The sequence below is a fragment of the Lepidothrix coronata genome, unplaced genomic scaffold, assembly GCF_001604755.1.
Source record: "Lepidothrix coronata isolate B3197 unplaced genomic scaffold, Lepidothrix_coronata-1.0 Scaffold26, whole genome shotgun sequence".
Taxonomy (NCBI): Eukaryota; Metazoa; Chordata; class Aves; order Passeriformes; family Pipridae; genus Lepidothrix; species Lepidothrix coronata.
Window position 1 is genome coordinate 7,157,297 of NW_016690206.1, and position 26,151 is coordinate 7,183,447.

The 26,151-nt window shown below is 37.2% G+C and overlaps 1 protein-coding gene across 2 annotated transcripts in view; it reads left to right on the plus strand.

Moving 5' to 3' along the window:
- KIAA1468 (KIAA1468 ortholog) overlaps positions 1-26,151 on the plus strand; it is a 76,088-nt gene that overhangs the window by 44,216 nt on the left and 5,721 nt on the right. For both annotated transcript variants that reach the window (XM_017809391.1, XM_017809390.1), the window contains exons 12-28: positions 412-502; positions 3,037-3,108; positions 3,901-4,041; positions 4,516-4,680; positions 5,472-5,619; positions 8,122-8,278; positions 8,834-8,957; positions 10,004-10,052; positions 10,456-10,535; positions 11,308-11,414; positions 11,958-12,057; positions 15,941-16,023; positions 16,960-17,023; positions 18,568-18,706; positions 19,058-19,174; positions 20,198-20,286; positions 26,001-26,071. In XM_017809391.1, coding sequence (XP_017664880.1) covers positions 412-502; positions 3,037-3,108; positions 3,901-4,041; positions 4,516-4,680; positions 5,472-5,619; positions 8,122-8,278; positions 8,834-8,957; positions 10,004-10,052; positions 10,456-10,535; positions 11,308-11,414; positions 11,958-12,057; positions 15,941-16,023; positions 16,960-17,023; positions 18,568-18,706; positions 19,058-19,174; positions 20,198-20,286; positions 26,001-26,071 — 1,797 coding nt within the window. The remainder of the gene's footprint in view (positions 1-411; positions 503-3,036; positions 3,109-3,900; positions 4,042-4,515; positions 4,681-5,471; positions 5,620-8,121; positions 8,279-8,833; positions 8,958-10,003; positions 10,053-10,455; positions 10,536-11,307; positions 11,415-11,957; positions 12,058-15,940; positions 16,024-16,959; positions 17,024-18,567; positions 18,707-19,057; positions 19,175-20,197; positions 20,287-26,000; positions 26,072-26,151) is intronic.

Consider the following 26,151-nt stretch of genomic DNA (forward strand, 5'->3'; position numbering starts at 1 on the left):
ATTCAGTGCTAAGAATTAAATGAGAGATTCAGTCAGAGACTCCCTATCTCAGACATAGGAAATCAGAAGTAGCCAAATTAGAGATTCTCAGGCTCTGGTTTGTGGAGTTTGGGATCCGCAAGATTCTGGAAAAGGCCTCTTAAATACAAAACAAGGTAGAATCATAGAATAGCTTCGATTGGAAGGGACGTTTGAAGGTCATCTGGGCAAATCCCTGCCTTGCAATGAGCAAGGACAATGATGGCTTTCAATTTAAGATTTAGACTTTTAAGTCAGTGTGTATGGTGTGAAATCTTGACTATAGACAACTACCTGTTGCCTGTCAGCATCTGCTTTTCTTAACTTAAAGAATGTATTTCATATATTATAGAACTTTATAAACAAATTAAAGCTTTAAATTTATGTTTTCAGACAGATGATACTAACTGGATGTGTGGCATTTGCCCGACATGTTGGACCAACACGTGTAGAAGCTGAACTTTTACCACAGTGTTGGGAGCAGGTAACTGATTATTTTGTGCTTTGCACTGGAAAATTGGTTAAAAATTCATAGATGTTTGTTTGAGGAGGTTGTTTTGTTTTTGTTTTTCAATGAATGGCAGTTCAAAGTATTTTTCAGAAAGATATTTGGATGTTGTTGTCCTCATTATATATACTTCTATATAGCATTAAAAAAAACTTAAACGTGGAAAACATGTTAAAGACTATCTAGAGATTCTAGTTACTTGCATATACCAGAATAAGTTTGTTATATTGAAATGTAGATTTACACATATTCATCATCAATGTTGCCTAACCTATTGCTAGGTAGGTACCTTTATAATTTGGACTGTGATTTCCAGACTGCTGGAAGTCCGTTTTCATTCAAAGATTTCATTTGCTGATTCTTTAGTGTTGTGTTAAATCCCTGGAGTAGTGTCCACACTTCAGCTAGTTTAAATTCTTAAAAATCAAAGATTAAAGTAGTCATAAGTAAGTCTCCTGTAGATGGGCATGATTTTACTCCTGTGAGATCAGCCTGAAGTTTACATGTGACTTCTAGAATCACAGTGACTTTTTCCACAGATACTATAAATTAAAAGAAATAACTGAACAACCAAACTGAAATCCTCTTACTGTTTCATCTGAGGCATAGAAACAGAGTAACATGAGTTCAGGTGAAAATGTACAGCACTTTTCCTCTATAATGAAGAAAAGGGAGTTCATCATTGACCAAAAGACAACAAATAACTAAGCCGTGACGGAGTGGTAATGCTTACTTTGATGGCACAGTCTTTCTGGTCTGGTAATTTTCTACTGTTTCTTGCATAACACAGCAATCCGTGTCTCACAATAAAGTCCAAGCTTTAATGGCCTTAATGCTTTCTGACAGTAGAAGTATGTATTATATGCAGCAGTTGTGCTTGTATGTATGACTGATCTATCTGTTGTTTAAATGAAGCTCTCATGAAAATAGAAGTTGAACATAAAATAAGCAACATTTTGTTTTCTTAGTCCTCATGAAATTTAGATTGTGCTTAAAAAAATCAGTCTCACCTCAGTAAGAGCACATCTTTGCCATCCATTCCTTGCTAATTGCTGATGCAAAATAGAAACGAGTCCAACTGTAACAGTACAGCATATCAAGCTGCCACGTCATGTGTCATAGTGCATTTATTTAATGCAGTTTGCCAGAGTTGGAACCAGGTCGTTATTTTCTTCAGCAAATGCCAGCTGAATCTCATTGTCACAAGTCTTGAGTTTGTAGAAGGAACTCAAGTATACGCATCATTTTCTACCTTTTCACTGCTCTCACCTTGTTCATTGTGCCAGTCATCTCAGAAAGCTGTCAGGTTGGTCATGTGCGGTTTTTCCTATATAAATGTATACTGGCTATTTCCAGCCCCCTTCTTGCCCTTCATATGTTTGGAAATGCTTTCCAAGATGAATTGCTCCAACACCTTCCCAGGAACTGATGTGACGCAGGCTCGCCTGTGTTTCACTGAATCTTCTGTCTTGCCCTTCCTGAAGGTAGCAGTGGCATTTACTTTCTTCCAGTCCTCAGGAACCTCCCCCATTTCCACAACATTTTGTTGATTGTCAAGAGCGGTCTTGGAATGACATCAGCCAGCTCTCTGAGTGTTCATGGGTGCATCCCCATCAGGGCAACAGACTAGCATATGTCCAGTTTCTTTGAATATTTCCTAACCTGATAATTCTCTACCAAAGATCTTCCTTGCTCCAGAATTTGGCATGGGGTTTAGGGACCTCAGACTACTAAAAGCAATTCTTCCCAGGAAAGACAGAGACAAAGAAGGCAGCGAGTACCTCGGTTTTCTCTGTGGTAACATGGTTGTCTTACCAAGGCTATACACTGCATAGCAAGAGAGAAATAGTTGCACCACATGCTGCATATCCTATTTTATCTGATAGCATCAAAATATTCACATTTCCCTCTCACCATTTTACCATGACATTTTTTATTTGCAAAGTTTTTTGTGTTTCATTGTTCAGCCATTACACTGGTTCTTAAATCTGACTCTACCAGGATGCAAACTTGGTTCCAAAGTGTCAATCATAAATTTGTAAGGCAGAATTTTCAAGCAACTTTAGAGAGGAAAGGGCAGGTAGCATGGGATCCAGAGGTTCTCGGCAATAAGAGTTGTTTTCAGCCACATTTTTATGAAGGACTTGAGAGCAGAACTTCAACAGCATACAAATGCTTTTTGGCTTAATATGTGTGCCTTCTTTTGACCCTGATTGTTCAGTGAGACCTAGGCAGCTCTTCTACACTAGTTGGCTCAGAGCACTAGAGGGCACTTGTGTAGTTCTTAGAGGAATGTCTCTCCTGAAGGGCTACATAATACAAAATATTTCATGACATTCCAGCTCAGGAGTTATGCATATTCTTCATTCCATACACTACTTTCCACCTTCTCTTTATTCGTCAATGTTTATTGAAGAGGCGCAGGCACATTCCTCCGTTGCAGTGCGTTCTAACCACATTTGAATACTGGTTACTGCAAAGCAAACAGCCAATCTGCTTGTCTTTACCAGATCAACCACAAATACCCAGAGCGACGGCTACTGGTAGCAGAATCCTGTGGAGCTCTTGCACCCTACCTTCCAGTAAGTATTAATAGACATCAAATACCTCGCTAGTGAAAGCAAGGTGAAAATCTGTTCCACAATGTAAACATCCTGTATAGTTTTAAATGTTCACAAGTGTGTATGTTGTGCATAGACAGTCACATTGTCTTCTACTTTATGTACACATGTGAGATTCAGTAAATCACACTAAGAAGGAGATAGCTTATTATGAAGAAATACAGATTAATCTAGGTATAAAATGTTTCTAAAAACAGTATGTTCTGAAAAAATACTTGTTTCAGTAAAAATTAAGAAAAGATAGTTAGGACCAATTAAGGAAACAATCTGTGAAAAAAGAACTGGCACCCAATAATAGAGTTCTTCAGACACTGTGGAGTGTTACAATAAGAGTGCTGCCAGTTAGAAGAACAAGCAAAATTAAGTCAGTGACAAACTAGAATTTGAAGCTTCAGAACTAAATTAAAACACCTCCTCTTCAATTTAGTAATGCAGTGATTACAGATTCTGTTTTAAGTCTAAACCTATAGTAGTTTTATTGCTTTAGTTATCTTTGGTTCCATACAAATTAAAGGACTTGAGTTCTGTGCTTAGTAGGACAAAAGGCACTCTAATGAAGCTACTGACATTTCATATTCGTTCATCTTCTTTTGTGAAAACTGAACATGTAATATTCATAAAGGGATCTATGGTTGGAGGAAGGGATTTTGTTTGTGAGCACTAACAGAAATGCAAATTATTTATAAAAATTGATACAAACCCACATTTCTTGTTTCATTGGATTTAACAAATATGTTTTTCATTTACAAACAGAAAGAAATCCGTAGTTCGTTAGTACTTTCCATGCTGCAACAAATGCTAATGGAAGATAAGGCAGATCTGGTACGAGAAGCTGTGATCAAAAGCCTTGGCATCATTATGGGCTATATTGATGATCCAGACAAATATCAACAGGTATAATTTGTTTTGGGTTCTGTATGTATAAAATTTTTTCTATAGATACTTCATGAGTAGGGGGATGCATATTTCCTGTATTTTTATTAAATCTTTCCAGATACTTTTAAAAATTATGAATATATCAATGTCAATTTTACTGTTTCACCAAGACCAAGCAGAAAAACTACAGGTAGCATTAAAACTTCAGGTGTAAGCCTTAGACAAAAGCTTCTCTAATAATTCATAATTTACCTTTAAGAACATACCATTTCACTGCCCACCTGATACTATTAGGCACTTTGACATCATCACTTGCTAGCAAATTCATTTGCTACAACAAAGCCTACCTGTAGTTCAACTTAATGCTACCTAATAATGTTTCACAGAAGTGAAAATAAAGTACTTCTGTCTTCCGAGTTTTTGAAGGCAGAGTGGTAAAATGTGTACATAAATTTTAGGGAAATAAGTACATTCTTCATTGTCTTTTGCCAGGGCTTTGAATTGCTGCTTTCAGCTCTAGGAGACCCTTCAGAACGTGTGGTTAGTGCAACACATCAGGTATTTTTACCTGCTTATGCTGCCTGGACAACAGAACTGGGAAATCTACAGTTCCATCTTATACCTACACTGCTTAATAAAATTGAAAAATTGCTCAGGGTATGTGTTCAGCTGTTTCTACATTGGAGAATTTTCTATATATTCTTATTAAATATGCAGACTTTTAAAAAAAAAAATACAAAAATGCAAATAGTTGGTGCTTAATGTTCTATGAGTGAAAAATTTTCTGGAGATGCTTGTTGTAACTCTTTTACTTGTCCACTGGAAGAAGGAGGAAAAAAAAAGAAAAACCACCAACCCCTCCAAAACTAAACATATTGTTCTTTAATACTCTTCTTCTTTATAGCCTAATAGCATTTGCCCAATATTTAAATTTTAGAGTTTTTAATAAAGTGCAATTTTTATTAAATTAGCAAACAAAGAAGAATTGAATGGCTTAGTTAGGTCATTTGCAATTATGATCCAGTTTGCACACTTGATTTGGTAGATATCTCAAAAGTTCTAGAAAAATTGGGTACCTCATAAATATCTAACAGACTGAAACAAGATGCTTGCTTTCTCAGTGCAGGCAACTGGTTTATTCAGTTTAGGTGCCTTGGTCTCTGAGACAAAGGTTCCACGTTTCCAAAATGTGCTAAAAAATATTCTTTCAAAATATCAATCTGTTTATCAGTATGAACTGCTAAATGTATTGCCTGAATCTTTTGAGTAGAGGTGACTTAAGGGTGACAAGGAGATTTGGATGATGAGACAAAGTAAGTTTGTGGTTACGCTAAATTACTATATAATTAATGTCTTTGTGTAGAAGCTCATCGCAGATGTGTTGATCTCTTGCCAATGAATACATCATCCAAACTGACAACTTTGAGTAAATGTCCTGTTTGTTTCAGGAAGGAGAACATGGCTTGGATGAACATAAGCTTCACATGTATCTGTCTGCTCTGCAGTCATTGATTCCTTCACTGTTTGCACTGGTGCTACAGAATGCACCTTTCACAAGCAAGGCTAAACTTCAGGGAGAAGTACCACAAATAGAAGGTAAATGATTAATTTCTGATATGGATTTTTTTCATAGTGATCTCCCTTAGCAAATCCTTAAGTAATGCTTCCTTTTTCCACCCCTTACTATGCTTGAGAGACTTGATTATCACCAAAAATTTTTATTCAATCTCTGTATTCTTCTCTACTTCTTATAAGAAACTTTGAGAATGCAAAGCAATTTTTAACTGTACTTCCTAAAGGTTTCTGAAGAACTGATTTACATTAATAGCCAATAACAGCTCAGGAAGGCTAGCCTCAGTTTCAATTAATTCTTACAAATTTCTGAAGTGGGAAAAATACAGTGTAGTGCAGGAGTGTCACCATCTGTTATGTGTCTGTGGAATATCTTAGAAGACTGCACCATGCCTGGCAGTGCTCAAGACCAGGTTGGGTGGAGTTTTGAGCAACCTTGTCTAGTGGAAGGTGTCCCTGCCCATGGTAGGGGGGCTGGAACTAGGTCATCTTTAGGGTCCCTTCCAAATCAAACCATTCTATTAATCAACGGCCTCATAGTGAAGTTGAACTTAGATCAACAATCTTAGCCTGTAAAATGTTTTCTTCTGTTGCAAATACTTTTTAAAGGTATTATTGGTAGTACCTGCCACATGCTGATAATAGTGCTGTGTGTGAAGATGCAAAGAAAGGGTAACAACTTCTTAAAGAATTCAAAAATTTCAAGTTTCAGCCTAGTCTGACATTTTTTTTCCTCCACAAAAGTGATGGAAAAAATCTCACATACTTTTCATTAATCTGGAAGCATTGCAGGAATTACTAGCTGGCTTTCTTGAGTTTTGCAGTAGGAAAGATGATGCTCTTGTTGGTTAACTTCATTGCTGAATAATTTTAAGTATGAATTAAAAAAAAAATAAAAGCAATGTGTTGATGTAGCAGGCTTTCAGTCCCCATATGTTTTAATGGTCTAGAATTTTTTTGTGGTCTTGCTTTTAAAGTGTAAATTATTCTCTTCTGATAATAATAATTAAGGAGTTGGAGGTGGGAGTGGGGAGCATCATAAACTACTTATATATAAAGTTAGGAGCCATTAGATGATTTAAGTGTAGCAATAGAAGTCAGCTTCGGTAAAGCTGTGCTGTGTTCTTTGGGATCATAGAATTGGAAGGGACATTTAAAGGTCATGTAGTTCTAAATCCCCCTGCACTAAGCAGGGACTTCTAGATCAGGTTGCTCAGAGCCCCATCCAGTCTGACCTTGAATGTTTCCAGGGATGGGGCATCTATCACCTCTCTTAGCAAGCTGTTTCAGTGTTTCACCACTCTCACTGTAAAGAATTTCCTCCTTACATCTAGTCTGAATCTGCCCTCTTTTTAAAACCATTACCCTTGTCCTATCACGAAAGACCCTATTAAAAAGTCTGTCCCCATATTTTTCATAAGCCCTCTTTAAGTATTGAGAAGTCACAATACTCTTCCTGGAGCCTTCTCTTCTTCAGGCTGGACAAGCCCAACTATCAGCCCTTCCTCTTAGGAGAGCTGCCCTACCTCTTTGTTTACATCTTTGTGGCCCTTCTCTGGACTTGCTGCAACAGCTCCATGCTTTTTCTGTGCTGGGGACCCCAGAGCCAGATGCAGTATTATGGGTGGGGGTCTCATGAGAGCAACCTATTGGCCATGATTCTTTTGATGCAGCCCAGGATACATTTGGCTTTCTAGGCTGCACACAGACATTACTGGGTCGTGTCCAGTTTTTTCACCCACTGGTACCCCAGAGTCTACTTTCAATCCCTTCATATCCCCCAGCCTGTATTGGTACAGGGGGTTGCCCTGACCCAGGTGCAGCACCTTTTACTTGGCCTTGTTGAACCTCATGAGGTTCCCATGGGCCCACATCTCAAGCTTGTCCTGGTCCCTCTGGATGTCATCCCATCCCTCAGATATGTCAGCTGCAGCACGCAGCTACATGTCACCTGCAAACTTGCTGAGGGTGCAATTGATCCCACTGTCCATGTCATTGGTGTAGATATTGAACAGTACTGGTCCCACTATGGATGCATGAGGGACACAACTTGTCACTGATGTTTATCTGGGCACTGAGCTGTTGACCACTCCCCTCTGGATTTAACCATCCTGTCAGTTCCTCATTCACTGAAAAGTCTGTCCATCAAATTCATGTCTCTACCGTTTAGAGAGAAGGATGTTACAGGAGACTGTCAAAGGCTTTACAACCTCCCTTGTTCACAGATGTGGTCACTCCATCACAGAAGGCCACTAAGTTGCTCAAGAAAGATTTGACCTTGGTGAAGCCATGCTGGCAATGATAATTACATAATCTCCCTGTATCAGCATTTTCTCGTGTTAAGTGAGAGTTACATAATCTCTTCAGAGATGATTTTAACTCACTAATTTTTTTAAAAGCAAATTGATAACCTTATACAGAAGACACCTAATGATTTTCCTGCTTTCTTGGCTCTCATTTCAGACATCACCTCCATGGTGTTATCGTCTTCTTTTGTTCACGATTGCTTGTTCTCTGCTGTTACAGTCACTAGATTCCCCCGACCCGTATCGCCGCTTCAGGATGTGGCCATCATCATTGGAAGCCGCGAGCAATTAGCGGCGTTGTTGCAACTCTATGACTATCAGCTAGAACATGAGGGTACCACAGGCTGGGAGTCTCTGCTATGGGTAGTCAATCAACTGTGAGTTAATTTGTATCTTAGGATTCCTAATTTTAAAATGTATCAAAATTAATAGTTCTTAAGCATGGCCATGTTTAACAATTACTGAATAAGAGAATGCTAAGTGTGATTGTCTTTGAGAATTATTGAAGAGGAAAACGTTGGATTTATTTCAGGCATTTTAATTTTCATGCGGAATTGGCTTTGATTTTATTCAAAAAATATCAGCAATCTAACAGAATATGTAGGTAGCTACTTGCTCTGATAAGGTTGGGTTTTTTCTTTTTTTTTTCTGGTATAGTCAATTCTCTGTTGAACTGAAGAATGTTGTATTCCAACTATCTTATGATAGTAACAGGTGTTTGAAAATGTAGGTCAGACTTTTCTGGCACCTGAACCCTTGCTTTCTTCATGGGTCAGGAATTGTATGGAACAAGTAGTTAATTTTATTAGAACCAGTAGTGCTCTGTGTGTGCATGTATTTATTAATATAAACAGTAAATCTATACAAATGTAACTGGAGAGAAACAAAAGATCAGAGTAGTGTTTAATATCCTTTTGTTTCCTGATTTTTAGGCTACCACAGCTTATAGAAATAGTTGGCAAGATCAATGTAGCATCAACTGCCTGTGTCCATGAGTTCTCTAGATTTTTCTGGAGACTTTGTAGGACATTTGGGAAAATTTTTACAAACACTAAGGTAAGATATTACCTTAAATATTCTACATACAGAGTACCTTGATAATATACAGTCTCTATATTTATGGTATGTCTGAATACTCACACTTTGTGACCATTTATATTTTCAAGTCACACTGATGCTTTTCCATAAGTACATTTAAACCTGGTATTTTTAAAGTTCTACTTCTGTTTTCTGGTTTTGGTCATTTTGGAATGGCTGCCTCATCTTGCCCAACAAGGAATGATTAGTTTTTTTAAACTGTATTCTTCATGTTGCTTTGTGAATGACAGAGAAAGTGGGAGAGATCATCGTAATTTTGGTGATTTAACAATTTTCTTTCTTCAGAGCAGCAGCAGTTTGTGATGTACATAAGTACTCCAGCCTGTACTTAATTGAATATTTAAAATTGATGCTTTCCCAGCCTGAAATATTTTCTGTAGGTGACATCTAAACATTTTTATCAGGGAATTACATAATTTTTCTCCAAAATAACTTCTGAATATAATGAAAAAATATATTAAAAGGAAATCATAAAACATGAGAGGACTACCTAAAGATAAAATATACACGTGTGTTAGCATTACATGCTGCTTCCAGGGAGGAGATTAAAAAAAGTCTCTGGTCTTTGAAAGCCCTTTCTGTAAGTTATTTGTAAAACTATTGCTTCTATAAAATTGTTCTGATACTGATTATCATAGCTGTATTTGGAAGACAGTCCATCATTGATAGCAAAGATACAAAACATAAACTTTTTTTTTGTTTTACATACTTCAACTTTTTGTGTCACAAGTACTAAATACTGCTACTTGTGTTGTGGGCACTCACTAGAAATTTTTCCTCTCTTTTTCCTCATACTGTCAATTTTTGCCAAAACTGTCTATGCTTTTTAAAGATTTTTGTTCTTTCTGTACCATCAAAAGTCCTTTTTGTGGTTTGGGGGGGGGTGTTCTTTTTTGGGGGGAGGGGGGATTTTTTTTGTTTCATTTTTCAATTCTTATATTTTTTTAAGTTAATAGACACTGGTAACAGGTTTTCTTACATGGGATTCATCATCCTTTGCATAGGTAAAACCACAGTTCCAGGAAATCTTAAGGCTGTCTGAGGAAAACATAGGTAAGTAGCTTTTTACTCAAATGAGTTGAACTTAACTGTAACTCCAAAAAAAAAGTCAATCTCTTGTTCAAATAACATTTTCAGAGCACAGTTCTCAAATTTGTCATCTTTGTGAAATGTTGAAAAATCTAATCTTAATCTGAATGGAACACTGAAGTTATAGAATGTGTGCAAGGTACAAAATAAGAATCAAATCCAAATACCACTTAAGCAATATTTTAGCATGTGTGTGTATATATGCATACATGTATATAAATTCTCTATGGTTATATAAAAAAGTGATGAAATCTGTAATACTTAAAAACACACATATAAGTATACTATATATAGTATATATATTATACACATTATATACACCCTCATATGTATGTGTAAACCCTAAATTTTTCCTGTGTTTCATTAGATTCCACAGCAGGTAATGGAGTGCTAACAAAAGCCACAGTTCCCATCTATGCAACAGGGGTCCTTACATGTTATATTCAGGTAAGTTTGTTTTTCTGTTTCTTCATTAAATGTATAATAGTGTGTAAAATTTATTTAAAAAACAACAAACCTTACTGTTTTCTCTGAAAACTTAGTGTTCTTGTGCTTTAAGATAGGTAGATGAATGGGCAGCTGTAAACACATTTAAAAGCAAAGTTTGCCAGTGAGGTGGTGATGTACATTTAGATCACGTGCTACCATGTCCCTCTATCAACACTATTAATGTTATTCCTTAAATGGGTTCTTGACCACTTAGCTATGAACCCTGCAAACATTATTTTGCAAAACAGATAAGCAGGTAAATTGCCACGTTGGGCCTAGCTGGAGTCTTAAAATGTTAGTGTTACCTAGTACTAAAATAAACACTATAAATAAGATTACCTAATCCTCCAGCAACCAGCAGTTACAGATTGGCATATACATATTTTACAGGAAAAAAAAGAAATTCTTCATTATCTTACAAATTTCTAGTGGACTGTGAGCAATTAGAAACTTTCAGGAGTAAGAAGCGTGCTTAAATACTGTTCTTAAAACTTTCTTTAATAAAACAGTATGGGCAATTCAATCACAAATATGGCATAGTTAATGAAATACATTCTCTTCATGTGTTTGCTTTGAAAGGTTCTTGGTTTTTAACCACATTCTTGAAGTTCCTAAGGAAATCGTTAAGTGCTTATCTGGTTTGTTCTTATTCATAGTTTGTCTCTTTGGTATCTGTAGGTTGTCATCACAACAGTTCTACTACATTCATCATTGTACTCTCTTCTTTCAGGAAGAAGACCGCAAGCTGTTAGTTGGATTCCTAGAAGATGTAATGACCATGCTTTCACTATCCCATGCTCCTCTTGATAGCCTGAAAGCTTCCTTTGTGGAACTAGGGTAAAGAATACACCTTGGTATTGACTAGATCTAAATACATTAGAAGCTTTTATTAAAAGCTGGTAATCTGGCTGTAATGTTAATAACTGTAGTGCTTTGGGTGAATAAAGGGTATACTTGCTTTTTTTTTTCCTTGGTGCAAATGCAGTCTCTGGATTAAAAATGTAGTGATAAAAATAATTCTGACGTGTAAAAAGGAAACACAAAATTTCCACAAAAATCACTAATTGAGAATACAATGGAAATTAATTTTGTATTTACCATACTATTGTCATGTATTTGCATTCAATATCATAATTTATTGAAAATTATGTTCTTAACGTTGTAGGGGTTTTTAATTATTTGAACATGCAACATATTTTCTGGACTGCAACATGTTGCTTGTCCTTCAAAATGAGATAAATGTTTTGTTTCCTTCAGAAAGGATAAATGGTGGAGTTTTAGATTTGTTGAACAATGGATTCTTAAGACCACATTTTGCAGGTAAAGAACAGGGTTTGGAAGTATTTTTGTTTGATTGATTGCCCAACTATTTTCTTTTAGTGCAAACCCAGCTTATCATGAGCTGCTTTTAACTGTTTTATGGTATGGAGTTGTCCATACTTCTGCTCTTGTTCGATGTACAGCTGCTAGAATGTTTGAGGTAAGTGTTATCCAAACTTTTTTTGCACCTCTTTAAAATTAGAGTTTACTTTTAAAAACAGGGGTTCAGACAATGTTGTAATTCTTAATAATTGCAAACAAATAAGCTGTGTACTGTGTGATGGAGCAGAAGGTTGTCATGCAGTTGTTTCTGTATCTGTTTTCTGTTCAACAGCACGTCTCTCTGTAGGTACGTAGTTAAACATACCAAGCATCTCTGAGTTTTAACTTCTGCTACTCAACCCATCATGAGTATCTAACTCACAGTTATCCTTTTCAGTAGGTTTTGTGTATATTCATACAATACACTTGTATTGTAATTCAAACTAGTTTTCATTGGTACCAGATAAGGTGGGGAAGACATACACGTAACCAATTCTGTATTTTTTGTAAAAATGAAAATAATTTAAAATAATCTACAGTTACTTTACATGCCTCATAATGACAGCTCCATCTTTCCCCTAACATCTGTAAATTTTGGTCAGGATAAAGACTGATACATATAGCTAATAAGTTTGCTTTTATTTCCACTTTATACCTTTGTTTCATCAAATGTTCATTTTAAAAGGCTCATGCAAAAACCCTAGGACATACTCAGACATACTCCATTTGCTGAATAAAGAGAAACTTTTTTCCTTTGCATGCTAGAAACACATTTTTCTGATCAGCATTACTCTTTTTTTCTTTACTGTGTTTCTTCCACATTTGATTCATTTGAATAGCTCTGCAGTGGACCTCTAGCTGAACCTGCCATTTTGTATCCATTTGCAAAAACAAATCTCAAGTCTGCCTCGGAAAAAAAATTTATCCATTAGCATTCTTTACTGCAACTCTGGAACTCATAGCAGATAAGACAGTAAACAGCCACAATAAGCACTATCCTGAGACCTTTTTACCCCCTCTTGTCCCTTTAAAAAAAAGATGACAATTTTTGGACACCCTTAAAATATGTTTGAGTATTTTTAATCTAACAAAAATATTTCTTATATCATGTTTGTAATAACAAGGGGTTCTTTTCTTAATACACGTTAGCCAAATGTGAAAGACCTCAGTTACAACAGGCTGTTGCCTTGATTGCAGTTTCTTTTCAAATTCAACTGCATGTTGATTATTTTTAGGCGATCTATACATTCTATTAGATATATTGTTTCCTAGCATACTTCAATTTTTACTAAAGCACAGGCAGCTTTATTTTAGACACTGTTCTCACTCGAAAATAGTAGCATATTGACACTTAACTGATAGCCATAGCATACATATTTATACATGGCAGTACATAAATTTGGGACGTCATCTGTGTAAAGTGGTAATAGTTGGTTTTACTATTGGAAGATTCCTCATTCAAGGAATCTGACACCTCAGAGGCTGCTGAATGGCAAAGGCCAGCAATTAGGTAATAAGATGAAGAGTATGTGACCTGCAGGACAGCTGTACAGGAACAATAAAGATTCTGAGCAGCACAGAAACCACAGGCCCATCTGCGTTACCCAACCTTTACAGTCCATTAAAGATTGGAAGGACACTGAAGTGATTTGGAGCCATTCTACTGCTTCACTCCTTTGGTGGCAGGCAGCTTTGTGCTACCATTTTTAAGGTGTAGTATGTATGAGTAATGATCTAGAGGAATTAAAACAGGATAAAAATTTACATCGTCTGTCTCACTCCAACCTTACATGCTGCTAACATGGCTTTGTCCATCCAGCTGTTTCTGTCGCTTCTATATATTAATGTTTTCAGTCAGTAGTTTCCTGTTTGAATATTGATGCAAACGGATTTGATTGCTGCTGATTTGAACATGAAGTGCGTAGTTGAGTTATATATAAGCTTTATTGGTCTGTTTAGGTTCAAGGCTAGGACCACTTATCTTCAGAATGACACTTGTGTTATAAAGCATGTTTTATTTTCTGTTTACTGTGCTTTACCATACTTAGAAGTGTGGTAGACCACATAGTAATGAAGCTGAGATCATTCTAAATTGTTTGCTAATTACACAAATCCCAAGCATATTTTATTCAAAGCACTGCTAGGTCTTTCTCAAAATGAAGATTGGTAAAGAAAACTTGAGTCCCTGTTTGCCCAAGATTGAAAATAGGAAGCATTCTCTATTTTAATAAATGGAAAATTGGTAAATCTGTATCTGAGAGTAAGATCATCATAACCAGTGGGCTATGCCCTTAACAGCTGTTTGAAGAGTAGCCCATAAACTCAACAGATCAGCACTTTAAGTTGTCACCAGCGTTAACTCATTGTGAAATGTATTAATGTTAAAATGCTGTAGTTGAACTGATATTCTTAATACTTTCTGAGTAACAAGTATAGGAAGCTGCAAATTTTTCCCTCCAGGTGCTTTGCAGCAATAATGCATATGTTCTTATACAGCTTTTCCCCATTCTTCCTTCCCTAGTTACTACCTTAAGGCCACACTGTATTCCGTGTCTGTGTGCACACTTGCATGCATGCACATACATGCACACACAAATATTGCTAAATAAAAATGACTGCTTTGTATAGAAGCTTCCAGAAAGTCAGGTTCCTTCCAATCTTTCACAACTTTCTTCCGTTTAAATTCAGAGTTGGTAAAGCAGGAATGCTCAAACAAATAGAATATAAAATCTTCTCTAGTTAGAGGGTGTAAATATTGCCTGATTTTAGTACTGATATACTGACAGCCACTGCTTTCCCCATGCTCTGTGGATCTCTTGTTGCATTGCTGGGGGAAAAACTTAGAATTTAATTTGTGCTCATTATGTAATGTGAGTAGTTAGAATATGGCTAAATATTAAAAAGACATTTCAAATTTCTCACATGAACTTACTGATTAGTTTTTTATGTTTATCTCCTAAAACCAGCAAATACATGCAGACTTCCTTACATGAGATTCAAAATGGAAATAGCTAGGCTTTCCTCTTTTTATTAATGAAGACAAAAACCACTCTGTTTTGTTGAATATCTGGAGAAAGTGTGCAGCTTGTCATTTTTGAAAATTAGTAGCTTTTCGTATGTAGAAAACATGTAAAGGGCATCTGCAACATATACAGTAAATGCTGATGTATAGCTACATAAGTAAGGTAAAACAGATCACCTGGGAACATCTGAATTCAAACGACTTTCTCATGTTCATGAATAATAAATTTCACTGTGATTTCAAGTTTTTAAAATTCGGGATGTATTGCAACAGATACATCTATTCCTTAGTTTGCAAAAAGACTTGATGAAGTACATTTCATGGATATTTCAAGGATTTTCCATTTCCTACCTGCATAGACCAGCATATATATACTGCTTGGATGGTGGTTAAATATAAAGTAGTCCTGAATGACTTTCAGGAAAGCTTTTTGGCATCTGGGAAGGTGCTGTTTGTCACATTGTAAAAGGTGTGAAAGGTATCAGTCAGTGTGGGAAAACTATGCATTTGGCCTACTCAAGACATCTGTTTTGCATGTGACAGCCACCTACTATGATAAATACCATTGTATTGAGTTAGGAGCAGCATTTAGATTAAATTGTCAAACTCAAATTGGCATTGGTTTAGAATTTAGTTATACATAATTTTATTTATAATTATAATACATAATTAGTATTTGAATTATAATACACAGTTACTTGCTCAAGCTGTGAGTTCAAGTTTTAAAATATCTGAAAATAGAGAAAACACTGTATTGTTGAATTTGTCATGTTTGTGCTGATTGCCAGACCACTTCAGCTCTCTTCATGCCTTTGCATTTATGAAGCACTAGTGTAGCAGTATTTGCTTAGCTTCTAATTTTGGTTCGCTTTTTGTGTTTTTTCTTTCTCTCTCTTGGTTGTGCCACTCTTCTTCCCGTGATACTGTGCTCGCTCTTTCCGTGCATCGCCTGTGATATCCCCCTGCTCCGACCATTCAGCTGTTGGTGAAGGGGGTTCATGAAACTCTGGTAGCTCAGAGAGTTGTTCCTGCTCTCATTACTCTCTCCAGTGACCCTGAAATGTAAGTTCCCTGACTATCTTATATACATAGCATCCCTCTTAATACTTAAAAAGAAATAACCATCAGTTATGTTTGTTAGTCTAGCTGAGCAAAAATTGGATTACTTTTAAGCAAATGTAACCTTTAAATCACTTATTTTTAAATAAAAAGTTTTACTACAATGCCTAGAACTAAACTGGATAAAACTGCTGAATAAAATTTAAATAGAAAACATAGATCCGTTTAATATATTTTTAAGGGTTTTTATATTTAATCATATTCTCAGTTTTCAAATTGCTTAAATCATTTCTAGCAGAAAGCTGGATATTACTATATTTTGTAATGCTATCAGCTTTACTACTGCTAAATTAAGTGTCACCTGCATCAATGAAATGCCAAGTAGTTTTGGCTGTACCTCATTTCTGATAGACAACTTTGGTACTTCATTTCCTGGACATTCTGATGTGATATTTCTTTCAGGCTAAGGAGGGATGCTTTTGCTAATCTCACTAACAGGTTGTTACTAACAAATGCTACAGCATGAATAGAGTCTCAGTCGCTTTAATGTCTTGTGTGGGTGACTAAACCAAGAACAACCCCAAGAGTCTACCTGCCCATCCTCAGTCACAGCTAACCCAGTTCTTCAAGTTTACCAAACCGTTTTTTATTGCATGTTGACTGGTTTACAGCTGACTCTTCGAGGCATGAGTGAAGCATTAGTTGACAAGCGGGTTGCTCCGGCCCTTGTTACCTTGTCCAGTGATCCTGAATTGTGAGTTTCAGATTGAGACCTTGAGTTAATCCTGTCTGTCTTTTTCCTGGCCTGCTTTCTTTTTTTGTGTGTGTCATTGCTAGAAACTAATGTGTAACTTAAAAGTACTAATTTTTTAATTTTGCTTTTATTAATTTTGTTCTTAATGTTGAATACATTGTAAAGACTCTATTTTTCCATTGTAGTTCAGTAAGGATTGCTACAATTCCTGCTTTTGGGACCATCATGGAAACTGTTACTCAGAGAGAGGTAAAACACCTATTGTCAGGCTGTTGGTTTTGTAGCATAGTAGATGGATAATTTTTTTGTAAATCCAGAGTAAAAGAAAGGGCAGCTTATAAATTATTTCCTTTTTTGTCATATTCTCTTCCAAAATGCTTTCCGGTTTTGCAACAGCCTTTTTTTTTTATTGTTCTTTTGGAAACAAATTCTTAACTAATAAAAACATTCCCTTCTAAATATCAAACCAAACATAAACAAAGAGAGACAGATAAGTAAAGGGGAGGCCTGTGCTAGAAGATGGGAAATCCCATGCTCAAAATGTTTGTTAAAACATTGTCCGGTATGGTTGTGAAATCTAACTCCATTATTTCCAAATAAAATAGCTTTATTTTAAAATGCTAACCAAAAAGACATGATGGAAGTCAGTTACCTCCACATAAGTATATTCTACCATTTTAGATGCTTTAGGATATCCTGCTTGGCTCCCAACTATTTCAGAAGAGAGGACAAGTCTCTTGTAGTTCCAGTCATATCTGCTTGATGTTCAAAATGGCACTAAAAGACATAGTGACATTACCAAAATAATCCTTGAGGGTAATGTAGAGATGCAATTCCTCCTTCTTTTTAAATGATGAGACTTTGGTAATAGATCAGAATTCTGAAGACACCCAGGATTCTGCTGTAAGCAGTAGAAATGCTGGATTTTATTTTATATAACAACTGTACAATTGAATTTCTTCTTAAAATCTTTGCAGCTTTTTGCAGAGCTTGCATTCTTCCCGTAATTTCAACATATTCTAAAAGAATGTGTTTGAGGAAATGTGAGTAATGTGAGTCAAGTCAGTGATGACTCACAAGCACTTAGAAGATGGAAAAGTTAGAATTTTGTAGCTTGGAATGCATGCCTATAATCAGTTGGGAAGAATATTGTTTTGTTACCACACAAAAATTACTGTATCCATTGCACTAATTAAAACAAGCCTTAGAGTACAGAGGTGATAGCACCTTCCTAAATGTATCATAAAATGTTATTTTTTCAACTATGAATGCAAATAAAGTACTTAGGTAATTTTATTTTCCATTTTTCTAACCTTTAGTTGAAGAAATCTTTTTAATTCCGTTGATTTTATAATGGTTACTTTTGCATCTCTGTCCTCTGCAGAAAATTTTTCAGCCTATTAATTGAGTTACATTATAAAAAATCTCATTAATGAAGTTCTAATTAAACAAGAAAACTCCATAGTTATTAATAGCAAGTGGGAAATTTTAATAGGTAAAAAATGGGAGTGTCAAACCCAAGGAAACCTCAGGAGGAAAGACCAGCTCTATGGAAGCACCTCTCTGTAGTTAAAAGATAAATCAGATTAAAACCCTGTTAACAGTCCTTAAGGCATAAAGCTGCATTGAAGAGTTTGGAACATCCTGTTAGGAAAAAAAAAAATAAATTAGAAGAAAGTCCAACATTTGTCATCTGAAATATGAAAGATTATAAACATACTCTGAATTGACCATAACAGTTTCTAACATCTTCATTCTTTTGTGTTCTTTCTGTTTCTCTGGGAATATTTAAGCTTCTGGAGAGAGTAAAAATGCAGCTGGCATCTTTCCTGGAAGACCCTCAATATCAAGACCAACATTCTTTACATACAGAAATCATAAAGACATTTGGAAGAGTTGGACCTAATGCTGAGCCCAGATTTAGAGATGAATGTAAGTTGCATCTGTGGGAAGATGCAGTCTTGCTCTTTCTGTCCAAAAGCTAATAGGTATGCTCATTATATTGATTTTTTTTTCCCATGAGTTGTTACTATTTCAAAGGTACTCTGAGATACATTTTTATTACAAGTGGTGCTACCACAATCTTTATTTCAAGTTTGAGTTGATCAGTTAAATCTGCAAGGGCAGTGCCATCAAAAGCAATTATTTGCAGTTCTTTTTCCACACTGTTGTGTGTGCCTGCAGGCACACAGGTGTCTGCAATTGCCACATAGCAACTGTTTAATGCTAAACAAGTCTGTGGAAAGCAATTTCAAACACTTATTCCCATATTTACTTTTCCAGTTGTTATTCCACACTTGCACAAGTTAGCCTTGGTCAACAACCAGCAGTCTGTGGATTCGAAGAGACTGGATATCGCTACCCACCTGTTTGAATCCTACAGTGCTCTTTCCTGTTGTTGTATCCTTTTTTGGGGGGAACTTTAGCTGTTACTTCTGTGGTGGTGGTGGTGGTGGTGGTGGAAGTTTAATACTTGAGAAATAACCAAGTTTGCCTTTGAATATGTGAGGTAAAACATGATCTATTCAGCATAAGGAAGAGGTTTTCACAGATGGTAAATGTGGTGGGTTAGTTGGACACCAGATGCCAACCAAGCCATTCTACTACTCCCCTCCTCAGGAGGATGGGGGGGAAGGTGGTGGGGGAATAAAATGGAGAAAAAACTCATGGGTCAAGATAAAGGCAGTTTAATAAACAAAAGTCATGCATGGAAACAAAGGAAAACTGAAGATTTATTCTCTGCTTTCCATCAGCAAACAATGTCTGGCCACTTCCCGGGAAGCAGAGCTTCGGCACGCGTAGCAGTTGCTCTGGCAGAGTAACATCATAATAACAAATGCCCCCTACAGCCCCTCCTACTTTCTCATAGCTTTTGTATCTGAGCAGGCATCATATGGTATGGAATATCCCTCTGGTCAGTTTGGGTCAGCTGTCCTGGCTGTGTCCCCTCTAAAGGTCTTGCTAACCCACAGCCTGCTGGTCAGGGGCGGAATGTTGGAGAGACAGCACTGATGCTGTGCCAGTGGTGCTCAGCAGTAGCCAAAACACTGGTGTGTTATCAACGCCTTTCAGGTACCAGCATAAAGCACAGGACTGTGAGGGCTCCTATGGGAAAGTGAACTCACTCTCAGCCCAACCCAATACAGTGGAACTGATAGATACTTTTAATAGAACAAAGCTACAAAATCAAAGCCCTTGATCTTGACCAGTAAATTAAGAAACAATACTAAATGAATGGTATGGATGTGTGAAATACATGATGTTAAATATGTTTAAGATCCTTTTGCTTTTTATTAATCATGAAATTTTCTTAGTTTTGCTGCTGTCTATGTGTTCCACAGAATAACATTATCGGAAGACAGACAAAAACTTGTATAATTTCAGAATTCAATCCTTATAATACCTTAATAACCTGGTTTTTAGTTATTTCAGAGGATTTAATGGTCAATCACTTTTTACCAGGACTGAAGTGTTTACGAACTGACATGGAACATCTCTCACCGGAGCATGAGGTGAGCAGCTGTTTACTGAGTATGAGATGCAGGTGGCAGAAAAAGTTAAAATGTAATGGTATTTAAAACCAGAATTTAAGGAGAGCTGCTCATAAGTGTATCAAAACATAGGGGGTCTTTTATAAAGAGTAGGTCACATTATTAAAAAAACAGTAAAATCTTTTAAAATTTATTTCTAAGCTGAGGATCTCTGCAGAGAAATATTCAACTGTCAGAAATTCATGTAGAAACAGATCTTTGTAGACTGAAGAAAAATTAATGTTTTTACCATCTTTCTTTTTCATCAAAACAAGGATACACTAAAATGAATGGCTACAATATATCCAAAGAAATGCAGATGAAAGTTGGTGGAATTTAGGAAAGAAATCAAAAATGAGGAAAGTATAGTCCTGAAATACATGGATTGTACTTCATATCTGGAGTACTATGTCCAGTTCTGGGCTCCCCAGTACAGAAGCATGGATCTACTGGGGAGAGCCCAGTGAAGAGCCACGAAGATGATGAAGGGACTGGAGGAGAGGCAGAGAGAGCTGGGACTGTTCAGCCTGCAGAAGAGAATGCTCAGGGGCATCAGCATATAGACAAACACCTGAGGGTCCAAAGAGGGCTGAGCCAGGTTCTTCTCAGTGGTGCCCAGTGACAGGACCAGAGGCATTGGCAGAGGATTTTTTTACTGTGAGAGTGACCAAGCACTGGCACAGATTGACCAAACAGGTAGTGGAGTCTCCATGCCACAGGCAACTGGCTCCAGATGGCCTTGCTTGAGCAAGGGCTTGGACCAGATGATCTCCAGATGCCCCTTCCAACCTCAACCACTCTGTGATTCTGTAAATTGTAAAAAGCAGATTAAAATAAGCAGATAGGACAACACAGAAGCAAACAGGATTTTATCTGGTAGGAGGAGCTTACAGAAAGCAGCAAACTAGAAGAATTAGAATGAGAAGCCAACTTGAGAAACTTGAAAATCTTGGTATATGCACTTTTTGTAAATACTTGAAGAGGATGAATAGTATCTGATTGAAACACATAGATGTTAAGTCAGTAGCTGAAAACAAGAGACATAGTTTAGTTGCATGTTGGAGGAAACCTTAGCAGGATGAACATTTCAAGAGATGAAGAAAAAGATTTAATCAGAATGTACAAAGGAACATTGTTGTGGTCTTTGAAGGTTAATACTGCACTTTCATGGTTGTACGTGAGAAAATTAATTTTATTTTCCTTATGTTTGCAAAAGTGACTTACTTGAAATGACTGTATTCTCTAGGAGTCCTAAGTCCTTATATTCAGTAACAAAGTTCCTTCTTCCAGTTACATTTTTAATCTAATAGTCTCATTCTTTTATTTTCTGTATATTATTTGAGGAACTTTCCGACCTAAAAGGAAAGAATCTGACTTCAGAAGGGTGAGTCAGGAGGAACAGTAGTGAACTGAGCATCAGTCAAAGGCAACAGAATTGTGCTTCTTTACCACAGGCAGCACTGGAGATGTGGCAGTGATAGATACTGTGTTCAGAGAGACCTGGGAGATGTATTGTGGTTTGGGAAGTCTTAAGAATATATCTGAAAGCTGCAGTAGGCAAAAGTTTAATTTTCTTTCACTAATGGGATAACTGATACAAATACTGCTTACTTCATTTTTGTAGTTAATGCAACTTCTAAGGTTTAAGGCCATAGTCAGTTCAAAAGATGCCCTGAATTAGAACAAAAGAGCTTATTTGACTGAGTTTGTCTTGTTACTCAGAGAAGGAACTGAGGACTTGAATAGGTTTAAAAATAAATCAATAAGGAAAGACAGCTCTCAATTCTCCATTACTACATTTTGCATCACTGTGATTAAGTGGCTTCAGGCATGATGCCAAGTGCTTTGTTTTTTTAACTGGAGAGAAATATAAAATTAAAAATATTTGCACTGTGGTAGAGGCTTTGAGGCCTGGTTAGTTCTAGTGTCTGTCTTGGAAGCCTTCTGTCTTAAAATAGTTTTCTGAAATAAATGCCATTTACTATCTCAAATAGTTAGATATTTGCATAAACAGAATTAACCCTTTTCTCAGTATTTTGGTTACTCTAGTGTTATTCATGATTCAAATGGTTATATGACTTACAAAAATACAGATGATTGGAAGTTGGCGAATGTCACACCGATCCACAAAAAGGGCTGGAAGTAGAACCCAGGAAACTAGAGTCCTGTCAGCCTGACCTCAGTGCCTGGCAAGGTTATGGAGCAGATCATCCTAAGTGCAATCACACAGCAGCTACAGGATCGAAAAAGGATCAGACCCAGCCAGCACGGGTTTAGGAGGGGCAGGTCCTGTCTGACCAACCTGATCTCCTTTTATGATCAGGTGACCCTCCTGATGGATGAGGGGAAGGCTGTGGATGTGGTCTACCTGGACTTCAGCAAAGCCTTTGACACTGTCTACCATAGCATGCTCCTGAAAAAGCTGGCAGCCCATGGCTTGGACAGGGGCACTCTGTGCTGGGTTAGGAACTGGCTGGAGGGCCAGGCCCAGAGAGTGGTGGTGAACGGTGCTGCATCCAGTTGGCATCCAGTCACTAGTGGTGTCCCCCAGGGATCAGTGTTGGGCCCAGTCTCTACTGATGATCTGAATGAGGGGATTGAGTGTACCATTAGCAAATTTGCAGATGATACCAAGTTGAGGGGGAGTGTTGATCTGCTGGAAGGCAGGAAGGCTCTTCAGAGGGACCTGGAGAAGCTGGAGAGATGGTCTGATTCCAACAGGATGAAGTTCAGGTGCTGGGTCCTGCACTTTGGCCACAACAACCCCACGCAGCACTACAGGCTGGGCACAGAGTGGCTGGAGAGCAGCCAGGCAGAAAGGGACCTGGGAGTTTGGATTGACAGGAAGCTGAACATGAGCCAGCAGTGTGCCCAGGTGGCCAAGAAGGCCAATGGCATCCTGGCCTGGATCAGGAACAGTGTGGCCAACAGGTCCAGGGAAGTGATTCTTCCCCTGTACTCAGCACTGGTGAGGCCACACCTGGAGTACTGTGTCCAGTTCTGGGCCCCTCAGTTCAGGAAGGTTATTGAGGTGCTGGAGCAGGTCCAGAGAAGAGCAGCAAGGCTGGTGAAGAGACTCGAGCATAAGTCCTATGAGAAGAGACTGAGAGAGCTGGAGTTGTTTAGCCTGGAGAAGAGGAGGGTCAGGGGAGACCTCATCACTCTCTACAACTCCCTGAAAGGAGGTTGTAGCCAGGTGAAGGTTGGTCTCCCAGGCAGCTATCAGTAAGACAAGAGGGCATGGTCTTAAGCTGTGCCAGGGGAAGTTTAGGTTCGATATTAGGAATTAATTCTTTACGGAGAGGGTGCTCAGCCATTGGAATGGGCTGCCCAGGGAAGTGGTGGATTCTCTGTCCCTGGAGGTTTTAAGGTAAGACTGGATGTGGCACTGAGTGCCATGGTCTATTAACTGTGGTGGTAGTGCATCAAGTCCAACCCTTGATCATTTCAGAGGTCTTTTCCAACCTAGCTGATTCTATGGTTTTCTCATTTACAGAGCCTTAGTTTTTATGGCTCTAACATCAGTACAGAGTTTATGCTTATCTTGGAAAGGTAACATTTGTGGAATTGGCTTGTGATCCTTTTGGGCAACATTTACCACTTATCCCTCATACTTGCTTTCCTTTTTTCATATAAACAAAAGAGTAAGTTGGGCATTTAGGCCAGACTTTCTCATCTTTAAAAGAAACATTTCACCTTGTGCAAACATTTCAGATACTTTACCAGCATCTCTAGTTCAATGTTAAGTCCCTTCTTCCCCCTTCTCCACTTGCCTTCTATTTATTTTCAAAATAACTGGATTGTGAGTTGCATGATAATGAGATATAGTCAGTACTTGATGAAAATATTTAGTCCATATACTGCAGTGTTGTTTATAATACTTAAACATGTTATATCTCTTAAATGTCTTTAAATATAGAGTTACAACTCTAAAATCTCTCTCTTAAAGGAGGTCTACATGATTTCATAATCAGTCCTAGGATCAAACAAAGAGAACCCAAGGGAACAGGTCAGAGCAGTATGTGCAAAGCCATAATGTAGAATTGCCATATGATATTATATTTATATCTTTCCTCTGTTTTGCCCTGAACTTTAAGATAAATTGATTTGGGAAAGAGGAAAGAATTGCTCCACTTCATCCAAAAATTAACAAAGCCTTCCCAGAAGGAGGTGTGCAATGGCCAGCAACTCCATCATGTTACTGAAATGATTCTGAGTCCCTGATGAATTTTTCTCCCCTTTGATCAAGACTTGATATTGTTGATGTTTGGAACATCTACATTCAGATAGAAGTACAAAAATGTAGAAAAGCTCCAGTGCACAGGTAGAAATGCTAAGTAACCAAAATTATGGCCACTGTGCTTATAAATTTCAGGTGATTTTTTGATACAGAACAAAAAGCTTGCTTTTTCACAGGAGTTCTGAATGTATTTGTCTTGTATCTCTGTACTACTGAGTTTAAGTACCTTGTATAACATTTTATGCAAATGAAGGACGGCAGATTTAGCAGTAAGAGTTGTAGTCCTTTTTGAATGCTGCTCTCTGAAACATTCAGGTGTATATAACACCTGCTACCTAAAATGTTTCAAATGCTGGAGTAATATTTTTGGAGAAATAGAGTGAGCAGTGGCACAGATCTGTAGACCAAGCCACTTCTTACCAGTGTAATTAAAGGTTGTGCTGCAGATGTCCAAAGCAACTTGACAGAAACCAGCTTCTTAATGTGTATAAATACATTTCAAAACAGTTACCAGCTGGTAGTAACCATTAGTGACTGATCCATATTTTAAAGATTGAAATTGGGTTTTTTTCCTTTATTGTATATATTCTGGTTTGGTAAGACACTACTAATTTATATTGCTTGTAGCTTTGAGATTTTAAGTTTAGTGTCTCAAAAAAAATTGCTTAGCTTTCTCCTGAGCTGTGAGCAGCGTAAGTTTCCACTTATGCAGTGTGTGTGTGTATATATACATGTACATATACATATATATATTTATAGTTTCACATTTTGCATTATGCACATTTGCATAACTGTTTTGCCTAAGTGTTTCAAATGCTTTTTGTCTTAAAGTGTGTGTACACATTAAGTACTGTGTGAGCAGGGCAGGGAGCCATATACCTGTCCCATGAACTGTTTGGTTTTTTTTTAAAGCCTACTCCTGGGAATCATTCCTTATTTTTGGAGAAATGTAAAAATGTCAATGTGGAGGTGTTTTCAGTCTTAAATACTTTGCAGAAACCTTTAACACTACAATTGCTTAAATAAAGGAAAAAAGCCATGATTCATAGGAACCCTGGAAGACACCAGTGGAATGATACCAAGTTTGCTTTAGCACTTCCTTTCCATTAAGATGTTGTCTTGGGATGCCATCACACTTTTTTTTTTCCTTCCTTTTTCTTTCATGCATAATGTTCATGAAGATATGGTATGTCATAGAAGCAAGTTCACTTTATTTCAAAAAGTGAGGGGAAAGAGGAGGGCATCTGGAACTCCTGTAACTGTTTCAAAAACGTTTACTTCCTTAAGGTATTTTGAACATTTTTGTTATTTCTAGCCACAAGACATCAGGTAACTGGAGAACAAAAAAACTTTTCAAACAGTTCTGCTAATGTCAGAATTAGTTGCAGAGTACATTTCGTAAGAAGTGTTAATGTAAAAGGAAAAATGTCAAATGTCATGTATCTCTCTTCCTTAGGTTATTTTGAGCTCCATGATAAAAGAGTGTGAACAGAAAGTGGAAAACAAGACCGTCCAAGAACCACAAGGGTAAGACTTCCACTTCCTTTTTTTTATGTGTCTCCAGAGTAATGTTCTGCAGAATGTATTCCATAATGGTGTCCAAGGTT